We start from the raw sequence: 11,832 nt of genomic DNA, 5'->3' as shown, positions 1-11,832 counted from the left end.
CTCATTCGTAACACTACTCTGAAAGAAAAGACGAAAATACTAATTAAAGCAAGATTGTAGTGTTATAAAACAAAGAATCGTATTAATTATATATTTATGAAAAATAAAGAATAATTAATTAAAAGATATCAGTGGCGCCATCGGTGGGAAAACGCCCAAGCTTGTAGTGAAAATAGTTCCAACCTTTACAGTAAGATAGCGCCACTGATATCTTTTAATTAATTATTCTTTATTTTTCATAAATGTATAATTAATACGATTCTTTATTTTATAACACTATAATCTTGTTTTGATCAGAACGCATGACTTTTGTTGCTATGATTGGCTCACGTCTTTATCATTTTCATTGGTTGTCGACTAGTACTTTTTACGTGTTCATTGGACAGAATCGCATGTAACACAATCTGTCAGACAGTTCCACTTTTCCGCATCTGCGCTTGGTCCAATTCGAATGAAACGATTCGTTTGAATAGACCGTACATTGTAGATACATGTGTGTCAATGTGTATGCATACTGTTGCATACGTGATGATTCACACTATTATTAACCTAAATGAAGTTTATATTTTGTTTAAACATATTATTAAGAAATGATTACATCAGTCTTTCTATCAACTAAGCGGTTCTATCTGAATCATGTATATGGCTTATTATTTATGTTTGTTGTAGTTAACATTTAACTTTATAGCAATGGAAAAAGAAAGGTATGTATTTAATATTCTAACAATTTATATACTTACCTTAATAATTGTAATGTATTTAAATACATCAATTTAAAGCGTGATGGATTTTGTAATTTATTTTTATCCGTGCCAGATTTACAATGCTCCTTTTGGAGCCAGGGGAAATATTTTTTGAAGATTATAGTGTTCAAATGAAAGTACTGGATAACTCTAGTTCAGTAGAGGATAATTGGATAGATGGAAGATTGAAATTATGTTCAAAGTCTTTAGTATTTGTAAGTAAAGATATTAATCAGCCTTTAGTTAAAATACAACTAAAAGAAGCTACAGAGATTGATCGATGTGAATCTGATAGTAATATAGCACGGTTGGTATTTATATTTTCTAATTAATAAAAATATATAACATGTATGGAAGTACATTTTCTTTATATTATTGAACTTGATTTTATTTTTAAGACACACCAATGTATTGTCAGTAAAATGCAAGCAATATGTGCAGATGTTGGAGAAAAATATACTTGCACCATACAAATTTATACATGAACATGCAACTTTCTACTTTCATTTCAATTATGCAAAAGTAGAAGACTGTCTTCCACAAATTTTGCAGTTACTTAGAGCAGCCACTCTACCAACTGCTGAACAGAATGCCATGGTATTTCTAATAATCATTATTTCAGTTATTTTATATCTCATATTAAGAAATAAATACATTAAGGTTTCATTATTGCACAGATTATGACCATTGTGCATTCAAGGCAATCTAGAGTCTCGTTTGATACATCATGGTTGGAGGATCTATATGAGCAGGTTGTGTTAGAAACTCAAGCAAATAAAGTACTACCTCTTGTTATAAATCCAGGCAGGATACTATTAACAAATTCTAGAATTTATTTTCAGCCGTACAACAATTTGGATCAGGTATGTAATTTTTGAATAGTTGTGAATAATGATACTTTTATAGATTTTTAAAGCAACAATTTCATATCTTTAGCATCCAGTTCTAAAAATACAACTAAAGGATATTATCAATATTATAAAGAGAAGATTTATTTTAAAACAAGTTGTAAGTACAATTTCTATGATCTGTTGTAAATAAATATTATGTATATTTATTATATCTTGTCTACTACAGGGACTGGAGATTAAATGGTTAAAACAACTAGAAAATAAAGTCGAACATTTATTTATATCGTTAAGGAATCAAAATGATAGAGATGAATTATATACAAATTTATTAAGACAACCTGCAGTTTCCCTAGAAAGAGTTCCTCGTGATCAAATGACTATGAGATGGCAGAACGGTTCTTTATCAAATTACGATTATCTCTTATACATTAACAGGTAATTTTTATACAAAAAAATATTGAGATAACAAATTACTTTACAGATTTTTAAGTAAGAGCTCTTTTCTAGTTTGGCGGATAGAACCTTCCATGATTTGACTCAGTATCCAGTAATGCCATGGGTAATACAAGATTACTCATCTTCTACATTGGACTTAGATGATCCCAGCGTGTATAGAGACCTTTCTAAACCTATTGGGGCACTGGAACCAAACCGATTACAAAGATTAAAGGTCTTTGGTTCATTCAGTTTATTTTAAATGTTGTTGTATATATAAAAATGAACTAACATGTATATTGTATTTTAGGAGCGGTATACGGAGATGCCGGAACCTAAATTTCTGTATGGTTCGCATTATAGTGCGCCAGGATTCGTATTATTTTATTTAGTTCGAAAGTATCCTCAGTACATGCTGTGTTTACAAAATGGAAGATTCGATCACCCGGATAGAATGTTCAATAGGTATGTGTGCTTAATAAAAAAAACTATATTACAATAGTGCCTTGAAAGTAAGAATTTAGGCTTTTACATATTAGAGGAGTTTATATAGCATGAAATTTAAACAATAGCCGTAGTAAATATATGCGAACGGAGTCTTGTATCGCACAGACAAAGCAAACTTTTATGGTAATTGCTTCTTATACTGTAAAAGTACATAATGACTCTGTCGACTCTGCAGAATCGATTTTTTGTTTCACTCTTACCAACAAAAACACCTAACAGTGTAGCTGACGTATGGAAAAATGTTTTGGTGAACATGTCTGACTTTAAAGAACTCGTCCCGGAATTTTATGACACAAACAATGGTGGTGATTTTTTAGTGAATAGTTACGGTATCGATTTTGGTTATCGACACGACGGTACGAAAATAGGAGATGTACAATTACCAGCATGGGCAAATGGTACAAAATATTTTGAAATCTGATGATAATAGACATTAGAAACTCTAATACCATCGGTTGCTCAATTTTAGGACATGCTCATTTTGTACAAACGTTAAGAAATGCTTTAGAGAATGATTACGTTTCCCAGAATCTTCATCATTGGATCGATTTAATATTTGGATATAAACAAAGAGGATCCGAGGCGGTGAAAGCTGACAACAGTAATTGAATGTTTAAGAGAAGTCTAGTTTAGAGAAGTCTATCCAGAAGAAGCACATATTTTGTAACATATTTTATTTCAGTATTCTTTCATTTGTGCTACGAGGGAGCAGTAGATCTAGATACTATTCGGGATGTTAATGATAGACATGGCTTGGAGGTACAAATTATGGAGTTTGGTCAAATACCAAAACAAATCTTTAACTTACCTCATCCTAAACGTTCTGTGTCGATACTCGATAGATTGCTTGCTGAAACGGTTTTAACGTCTTCTAAAAGTAGAACAGGTGTGTTACTTGTTGCTCCTACTTTCAACCCATATTTCGATAATATTAATATTAAATAAAATAATTCGTGACATGTTGTAGAAAGTGAAACTCCTTTAGAAAAGGTCTTTCAACTGCACGAATTGATGACATTTCAATCTCACAAAGAAAGTGTAAGCAGCATTACAATGATGAATAAAGAGAGAATCGACGAAGTAGTGTCAGTGGGACAGGATGGAATGCTCAAGTTATACAGTATAAAAAATAAAAAGCTAACGCGTAGCGTAGCTCTGTCATCGTTGCCATTGTCTTCTTGCATATCATACTACACGACTTCACATCGTAACATATTAGTAGTGGGCTCTTGGGACAATTCATTGTAAATATCTGTATACAATTATGTTTTATATATTGATACTTAAACTCTTTCATTACCTAACATTGTTTTACAGAATATTTTATGACCTTGAATTCGGTAGAGTCATAGATACATTGAAAGGACACGAGGACGCTGTTTCTTGTTTAGTATTAAGTTCATCCCGTCAAATTATCGTATCTGGTTCGTGGGATTGCACAGCTAAAGTTTGGCAATGTTATATTTCTGGATCGAAAATTAAACCAACGGAGTGCCTTATCGCACAATTAGATCACGACTCTAAAGTAACTTGCATCAATATATCAAGGTGAAGTTTTCACATATTTTAAACTTGCAAAAATTAAATCTGCAAATTTAAGTTATGGATTTATATATAGGGATGAGAAATTATTAGTGTCTGGCACGGAAGATGGAGAAATTTTTTTATGGAATATGGACACTTATAATTTGCAGTTTAGTGTAAAAGGTATGTTCTAAAGTATGTAATTATATTTTTGTTTGTTTTAGTATTTAAAATAATATTTTGTTTATATAGGACATACATCTAAAGTAAATGCAATGGTATTTGATGAAGATGGGAAAAGTATAATATCTTGTGCAGAGGATAAAGTGTTGAATATAATAGATGTCCATACAAGTACACAGATTTATTATACAACCATGGAACATGAACCTTTAACACTGACATGGTTGTACAATTTTTTATTGATAAGCGACAGTAATGGGAATATTAATGTATGGAATCATGAGGGTGCAATTTTTGTTTCACAAATACATTACCACGATGGTAAAATATATATTATATTATATTTTATTTACATTATAAATATAATAATTACTTAAATCGGATAATAATTTTCAGGACCAATTCATGCATTAGCAGCTTCCGCGGAAAATAATATAATTTTAACAGGTGGAAAGGATAAAAAAATTGTTGTATGGGGTTATAAAAAGATGTGATTCGTCTTTTAATACTTGTATTGCAACAGGAAAATTTGTTTGAATTTTTATAATGTTGGTTGGTACCGAAATATATGTTACAAAAGTTGATAATACATTAATTTGAATGTTGTATTGTTATGCATTCCTTACAGTTTATAACTGAGTATTTTAAATACAAATATGTTACTTTTAATTAATTAAATTAATGTGTTTTTTCTTTTTATAAATTTCCCTCCAGTGTTCAGACATGTTGCTTCCGCGAAAAGTAAATCTAAACGCAAACGTACACTTAGTGCAGTATACAATCATACTTAAATATAAGATGTGCGTTATTTATTTGATTCATGAGAGATTCAAATATTGACTAGTACTGTTTCACAATAAACTGGATAAAATATTTTACTGACTATTTTTATATTTTGAACGTACTTTCATTAGTTATTCTGTATCACCATTGAAAAGAGTGGTTTTTATTTATTTTTTGTACATTTCCTTTATGTGTAATTACTTTCATGTGTCTGAACATACATATTTTAACGTTCATACAAGTGAATCATACTAATTAATGAATCATCTATTATTATTACCAGTGTTTTCTCACACTTACACACACGCGTACACTGACTGCAAAAAAATTGTGTATTCTATACAGATCTACAGGAGGTGCGAGATTTTGATAGAATAAAATTTGTGACACGATTTTACAAGTTAGAACTTTGGTATTGCTAACTTTTTTAGCAGCCAAGGTACTTTTGTTTTGCCTATTTTATTTTACTTATTGGTATTTAGTTGAGTACTTCACCATTTGACTTCATTATTAAAGTGGATGATCCATGTGTTTCAATTGTTCATATGTTATAAAAAATATGATATTCCAAGGTCCCATTCGAAACCATGTAGGCACAAAACCCTTATACAATGCCAAAAATCCTTCAGTCTTAAAGGTCTAAAAAAAAAGAAAAAAAAAATTGTATCTTAAATTGTTTAAAATATATGAAGTTTCATTTTTACATGTAATATTACATACCTGAACGAAACAGTCTACACTGCCACTGTAAATATGAGGTGGTAATGTACCACCCGTACGTATTCTCCTTTGATTCATCAAACGAGTCTGCAACAGTAATGTTTCTTTGAAAAATGCTCAATACAGTTAAGTATTTATTAATTATACATACGCGAACAACGTCTATAGGAGTAGAAGCTATCGCACTTCCCATGCTAGCTATAAAACTAGACCTGGAATACATACATATATGAATGTAGATTTGTATGTAGAAACATGTATAAATGTAAAGGTATTTTAAATAATCCTGTATCAACTTTGAACCTTGGAAATACTGAAGTATATTATACAAGTGCAACCATAGAAATTTCAACTTTATCCTGGTTGTTATAAAGTAAAGCAACCCTTATCCAGGCACTGCTGATTAAAATGCATATTGTGATGTCTGAGATAGTACAACAAAATTTACTTACACACAGAATCATTTAAACTAATGTTCAGTATACAAAACGAAAAAAGAGAACTGTCACAGTGAAGTAGAATTCATAAAATAAAAATATCAATGAAAAGTAATTAAAAATCGTAAATCAATTAGATGCATGAGTGCTAACCAAACAATATTCGTGAAGTAATTCAAGATGTTTAGTCATCTGGATAACAGTTTCAATGATTTTTATGTCAAATAAATGAATGTCAACAAGACTTCCATTTTCATTCTCTGTGGTCATCTCAATATCCATGTACTGCATATGCCCATGTACACGACAGTGTGAGAGAACCTGGAAATAAAATTTTTCATTTTTAGAAAAATATTACTTCCGTTTCGAAAAAATTGATCACCAATACAGTACTATTCGAGAAAATACGATTTTTTAGCCCACATTGTTTCATGTAAAATATTTTGTTAATTATCTGTCATCTCAAAATATATATATAAAATAAAAAAAAAACGTATAAGATTAGTGATTTTGTAAAATACAATTCAAATTTAGGTTCCAAATTAGACATACTCACATAACATCACGTACTGTAAAAAAAGCATATGAAATGTGTTTACTTTAACAATAACATTGAACATTTGTTAGTACAATAATAAAATGAGAATGAACACGTTATATAATACAAACAGCCCGGATAAGGGTTAATTCGTATTAAAATTCTACAGATTATCTCTTTTAAACAAACAGATGATTAATCTTGAACAATTAATAAATTAATATCAATACTGCCAATTTTTATCAATGAAGATAATACACATAGTATAATAAAAATGTTTTTAAATTTTCATATCCACAATACAAAAGAGGTGGAGTTTTTTTTTTTTTGCGTACAAACATAATTTACTTACAGAAAATGGTTAGTAACACTGTCTTCCAAAACTGTCATAAGTTTATTTTTACTATAGTCATATATGGGTAATTCTACAGCAGCAATAATTGCTGCCCTTTGAGCAGTGGGTCCTACACCCTGTGTATAAAATTAATAATGTTAAATATTTTTCTCAGAAAAACAAATCATGCATTAAGAACCCTTGGTAAGATTTAAAATGCAAATGAAACATTCACATACCCTCCATAAACCACGAACACCTTCATGTCTATATACATCTTGAAAGCAACCAAATAATGATAGGTTTGAGTCAGCACCAGTTACTTGCATTCGTACTTTCACTACATCTGTGGGATTAGCTATTGCACTTGAGATTGCTCCAGCTAATGCAGCACATACAATATTTATAAGAACAAAGTCATCTGTTTCCCATCTATCCATAGCTGTTTGTTTCAATGAATAATAGGTTCCAAATTTTATAGTTCCATAAGTGGCTTGTCTTAAAATAGCTGAACTGATTCTGTATAATAAAAATATTAATAACAATAGTTTATATAGTTGTACACATCATGCTTACCCAGAATATAAACCTTTAAATCCCTCTTGTTTCGATATTTGAAGCAAAGCATCTGTCATACCAGAATATCTTAAGTTTGAATGCCTTTTGTCTAACTTTTGGCCTTGAACTTGCAGACGAGTCTTTGTTGTATCTAAAGGAAAGGTACCTAACAAGCAATAATTTTGTTGAAAATAACAGACAAAAGTCCTATACGATACTTAATCTAATAACACATACCCAATTCAGCAACAATTGAAGCTAAACCTCCATAAATAAAAGGTCTCCAATCCTTCCAGTGATTCTCTCCCATTACAATCTTTGGTGTCTTGCGATAAAAAGGACGACTAATTAAATATTATCATTTTATAAGTAGAATGCAAGTCATTTTCAACAAAACAGATGCAATTAAAACTTTAAATCATGTAAAACGATTATAAAACAGTAAAGTATATAAATGAATCTCGTTTAGGTTAAGTTAATTCGAAATACTTGGAAAAAAATATGATACGAGAGTATAGGATCGTCTTGGCAATACATAACGTTGTCATTGCAATTTAATTGTAACATCGATTGTTTCGTTAGCTGTAATTACAAATATTACCTGCAAACGTAGACGGATACAATTTAAATGATGTTACAAATTTTATGTATAAGTGGAGGGAATCAGGAACAATTGTGACCATGAATTCGATTAAAGTTTAATTAGAATTTGGTAACGTCGAGAGTCAATGTATAAATAGATTTTGGGATTGTTCCTCAAATACAGCCAAAAATGCTGTAAATCAAATGCTACTATAATGATAGGAATGTACGAAAAGGTGGTATCAGGAGATTGCTCCATCCGACCAATCAGAGACACTCTTGCTTCTGAACATTGCTTTTTTTTGTCAGATCTGCTGTTACATATTATTGTATCATAAATTATGTTATATTACGATAAGTTGAGAGATCTTTAAAAAGCAATATTACATCTGAGCAATATTTAAGCGAAAATCCAGTAGTTTTATGAGAGATAGAAGTCTATTTTAACCCTTTAGCGTGACCACTGTGAACATTACGTTTTTACGAATATTTCAAAGGGCTTCGATTATCGTGGCGGCAAAACATAAAGTGCCAATAAGAGATTATTCGGAACTGTCCTTCTGGCATACCTCTTTCTCGAGACGATTCTCGAATGCGTAGATAAATAATACCGCAATTATTCAAAGTATGTAATTGCTAATTGCATTGCCACCAAAGGTCAGATGACATCATCAATTGCATATCAAATATTATGAGTTAATGGTTGCAATGTTTCTCGTTTACGAATAAATAAAAGTGGATATTTTGGAATGTAAATAAAAATTTTGAACAATCAAATAGTAAAATATTTTATTGTTTAAAAGTAAAGTAAAGTTGATTATATCAACAAATTTTATTTATAAAAATGTGTACATTTGTAGAAAGTATATGTAGAAAGTTCAATGCAATTAAAACAAATATGGTTTGCGCGTATCTTTCGATTAAAATCTAAAAATATTTACTTTGTTTATTTATGTAACTATCTACTTGTTTTTAATAGACTGTGTATTTACTGTTTTGTTCTTTGTTTAGTTGTATGTAAAGAAAAACAATGTTATTAACTAATATAGATAAACTTTTTTGGAAGTAAACATTGTATGAAATCTATATTACAAAATTAATATTATCTGATTCAATCTGTCCTTATTGGAACTCTTACATGCACTCCTGTACTATTACGGTATATATATACTTGTGCCAGAATTGCAATGTCAATTATAACTTGAAGAGTACCACAAATTCCAAATTGAATAGGAGCTTCTTTTATAATGAAATAACCAGTTTTAAATGCATCACCTAATGTCCACATGGTAACCATATTTATGCTGAAATCAAGATAGAATTACTTAACAAACTTAAATATTTGCATAAATATTTTATATTATTACAGTTAAAGCTTCATACCTCATTCCATTAGTAGATTTATTTGAAATATTACAAAGGAATTGTGGTATTCCAAGCATAGCTTCTGTTAATACTGCAAGTAATCCCACAGTTTCAACATATATTGGTACATTTACTAAGAGATATGTTAGGATTCCTACCAGTGCCGCAAATAACAACATGAAGTCCAAATAAGATTGAAAATTTGTCCATTTCCAAAAAAAATTTGCATCAAAATCTATTCAAATTAAATTTTAAAGATCAATAGAGACATAAAAGATTAAAGATTATTAGAGACATATTGAATTATATTTGTTTGTTAAAACTTACCAGCAAACACGTGTTCTCTGGCCTTTATTATTTGATTTCTATTTTGTACGTTGATGCAAAGTTTGATCATAATAAACATAGTAATGATCATAAATATACTTTGCAATAAAAGAGGTAATTCATAATGCTTTCCAAACCTGTAAGAAACGTATATCTATCTTATTAATTAATGCAGTGGCATTGGTTGATTCATTTATAACAAAGATACATACCAAAAAAAAATACGTAAAGTATTTGCTATTAAAAGTGCAAGGCATACATAAAGAGAAAATCCTTCTGCATTATCTCTTTTCTTAATTTCTCTATACTGTGGTACATATGGAATAATTCCACCAAATATAATTGCTCCAGAGGCAACCCAATTTGCTACATCCTTAACGGTCAGCTGCTCGTAAACATTATTCATTTTAATAGAATTTTTGTTTACCTACGTAACATTTCACTATCTAAATACGTTTCACTACACGCGGTGATTTAGGTTATATCGCCAAAGTTCTCGGTCGTCATATCACCAGTAAATTTTAGATTAAACAAACCTGCGACAGTAATAAGAAAATTGATAAGTTTCATTGCAATTAGATGCCACAGATGAGGTAGTGAATAGAGCTAACATCCATTTGAAAAATTAGTTTCACGACTTGGGGGCTAGTAGCCCCCTTACCATTTTCCTGGTGCACTCAATGTTATCGATTCAGAGCGAAAGATACTTGTAGCGCTTTTATCGTTAGGAATGGAAACTAACGAGATCTATAGCGATCTTATAGTCCACTCGAGTTCACTATAGTCTGCTGTAATCACTGTATCCAAACTGATCCAAACGAGTTCGAATTAATTCGAAATTAAAAACTTGCAAAATGTCGAAGATAGTCTCAAAAGGAAGTAAGATGATGAAAAAGGCGTTGCCGAAAGTAGATCATTCTTCAAAATTATTTGTAGAAATTCCTGCGGGATTAGCAAATCCTAAACCACCACTTGGATCACAACTCGGACAGGTTAGGAGAACTAGTTGCAAAATATAGATTTTATTTTATACATGAATCGAAGGACATGCTCTTTATTTTTTAACAGATCATTGTTTTCTTTTAGAGAAATATAAATGTAGCAAATTTTTGTCAAGATTTTAATAAAAGAACTGCTCATATAAAGGAGGGTATACCCTTACCAACTCGTGTCGAAGTAAAAGGTGATGGCACTTATAATTTAGTAATCCACCACCCACCAGCAACGTATTTCTTGAAACAGGCAGCTGGAATAGAAAAAGGACAAATGTGCAAAGGTAGTAATCAATATTTTTAGTAATAGCTACTAAAAGTAGAATAATTTATATCATGATATATGTATTTCAGATGAAGTAGCAGGTAAAATAACGTTCAAGCATTTGTATGAAATTGCTTCCATCAAATCACAGGATCCACCTTTAGCATTAATGACCTTAGAACAGGTCTGCCGTATGCTTATTGGTATCGCTCGAACTTGTGGCATTCAAGTTGTCCGTTCTCTAGATCCAGTAGAACATGCAGAATTTATGAAACTGAGGCAAGAGAATGTCGAGAAAATCTTAGAAGAAAGGCGATTGACTAAAGAGACTAAAATGCTTAGGACAGTTTAAACTGATACATTTAATTATTTACTTTGTTAACATGAGTGTAATAAATAGAAGTATCATAGGATATATTTAAGTTAGCTATCAAACATGTTGTTAGTGTATTATTTACTTCCTTTCCCATAACATATCGGTGCATGTATCTTTCCCTTTTAGTCGTTTATAATTTTAAATCACGGCGTTCAAAGGGTGTTTCGAAATATGCAGCATAATGTAAAAAAAGATGATTCCTTTAAAAAAAAAAAAGGATATTACGAAACTGGAATAAAATCATTTCATATTAGCTTTTATTTTCGAGAAAATTGATGTTGAAGATACGTGGAGTACATTAAATGGGTTAAA

General features: G+C 30.5%; 4 protein-coding genes across 7 annotated transcripts; 2 read left to right on the top strand and 2 right to left on the bottom strand.

Moving 5' to 3' along the window:
- Positions 1-449: 449 nt before the first annotated feature.
- LOC128893513 (protein FAN-like) lies at positions 450-4,921 on the top strand. The gene is made up of 16 exons (XM_054154520.1): positions 450-704; positions 817-1,050; positions 1,142-1,340; positions 1,421-1,606; positions 1,680-1,751; positions 1,821-2,029; positions 2,102-2,264; positions 2,340-2,494; positions 2,756-2,934; positions 3,006-3,137; positions 3,219-3,422; positions 3,504-3,780; positions 3,854-4,084; positions 4,155-4,243; positions 4,313-4,564; positions 4,640-4,921. Exons 1-16 carry the CDS (start codon positions 691-693, stop codon positions 4,735-4,737), a joined length of 2,694 nt encoding a protein of 897 aa, XP_054010495.1. The 5' UTR covers positions 450-690; the 3' UTR covers positions 4,738-4,921.
- LOC128893521 (mitochondrial uncoupling protein Bmcp) lies at positions 4,738-8,703 on the bottom strand. 2 transcript variants are annotated; one of them, XM_054154531.1, is made up of 8 exons: positions 8,215-8,703; positions 7,851-7,957; positions 7,632-7,779; positions 7,295-7,574; positions 7,074-7,192; positions 5,898-5,958; positions 5,747-5,833; positions 4,738-5,665 (listed from the first exon to the last, which is right to left on the bottom strand). In XM_054154531.1, exons 2-8 carry the CDS (start codon positions 7,921-7,923, stop codon positions 5,537-5,539), a joined length of 897 nt encoding a protein of 298 aa, XP_054010506.1. In that variant the 5' UTR covers positions 7,924-7,957; positions 8,215-8,703; the 3' UTR covers positions 4,738-5,536. The 2 variants fall into 2 exon arrangements, with proteins under 2 accessions (XP_054010506.1, XP_054010505.1); XM_054154530.1 differs by having other exon boundaries at positions 7,851-7,938; positions 8,215-8,701.
- Positions 8,704-8,967: 264 nt separating this feature from the next.
- Positions 8,968-10,593, bottom strand: LOC128893523 (solute carrier family 66 member 2). Of its 3 annotated transcripts, XR_008461361.1 has the most exons (6): positions 10,499-10,593; positions 10,100-10,423; positions 9,888-10,024; positions 9,719-9,795; positions 9,579-9,651; positions 9,431-9,499 (listed from the first exon to the last, which is right to left on the bottom strand). XR_008461361.1 is itself a non-coding variant. In XM_054154532.1 (5 exons), exons 2-5 carry the CDS (start codon positions 10,291-10,293, stop codon positions 9,307-9,309), a joined length of 741 nt encoding a protein of 246 aa, XP_054010507.1. In that variant the 5' UTR covers positions 10,294-10,423; positions 10,499-10,593; the 3' UTR covers positions 8,968-9,306. The 3 variants fall into 3 exon arrangements, 2 of the variants coding, with proteins under 2 accessions (XP_054010507.1, XP_054010508.1); XM_054154532.1 differs by having other exon boundaries at positions 8,968-9,499; positions 9,579-9,795; XM_054154533.1 differs by having other exon boundaries at positions 8,968-9,499; positions 9,579-9,795; positions 10,100-10,314; positions 10,424-10,559.
- Positions 10,594-10,648: 55 nt separating this feature from the next.
- Positions 10,649-11,579, top strand: LOC128893526 (39S ribosomal protein L11, mitochondrial). Its single transcript, XM_054154537.1, has 3 exons — positions 10,649-10,879; positions 10,974-11,163; positions 11,234-11,579. The coding sequence occupies exons 1-3, from the start codon at positions 10,742-10,744 to the stop codon at positions 11,494-11,496; spliced, it is 591 nt and encodes a 196-aa protein (XP_054010512.1). The 5' UTR covers positions 10,649-10,741; the 3' UTR covers positions 11,497-11,579.
- The last annotated feature ends 253 nt before the right edge of the window (positions 11,580-11,832 follow it).

Source organism: Hylaeus anthracinus, unplaced genomic scaffold (assembly GCF_026225885.1).
Source record: "Hylaeus anthracinus isolate JK02 unplaced genomic scaffold, UHH_iyHylAnth1.0_haploid 3, whole genome shotgun sequence".
Lineage (NCBI taxonomy): Eukaryota > Metazoa > Arthropoda > Insecta > Hymenoptera > Colletidae > Hylaeus > Hylaeus anthracinus.
This window is presented reverse-complemented; position numbering and strand designations above follow the sequence as displayed.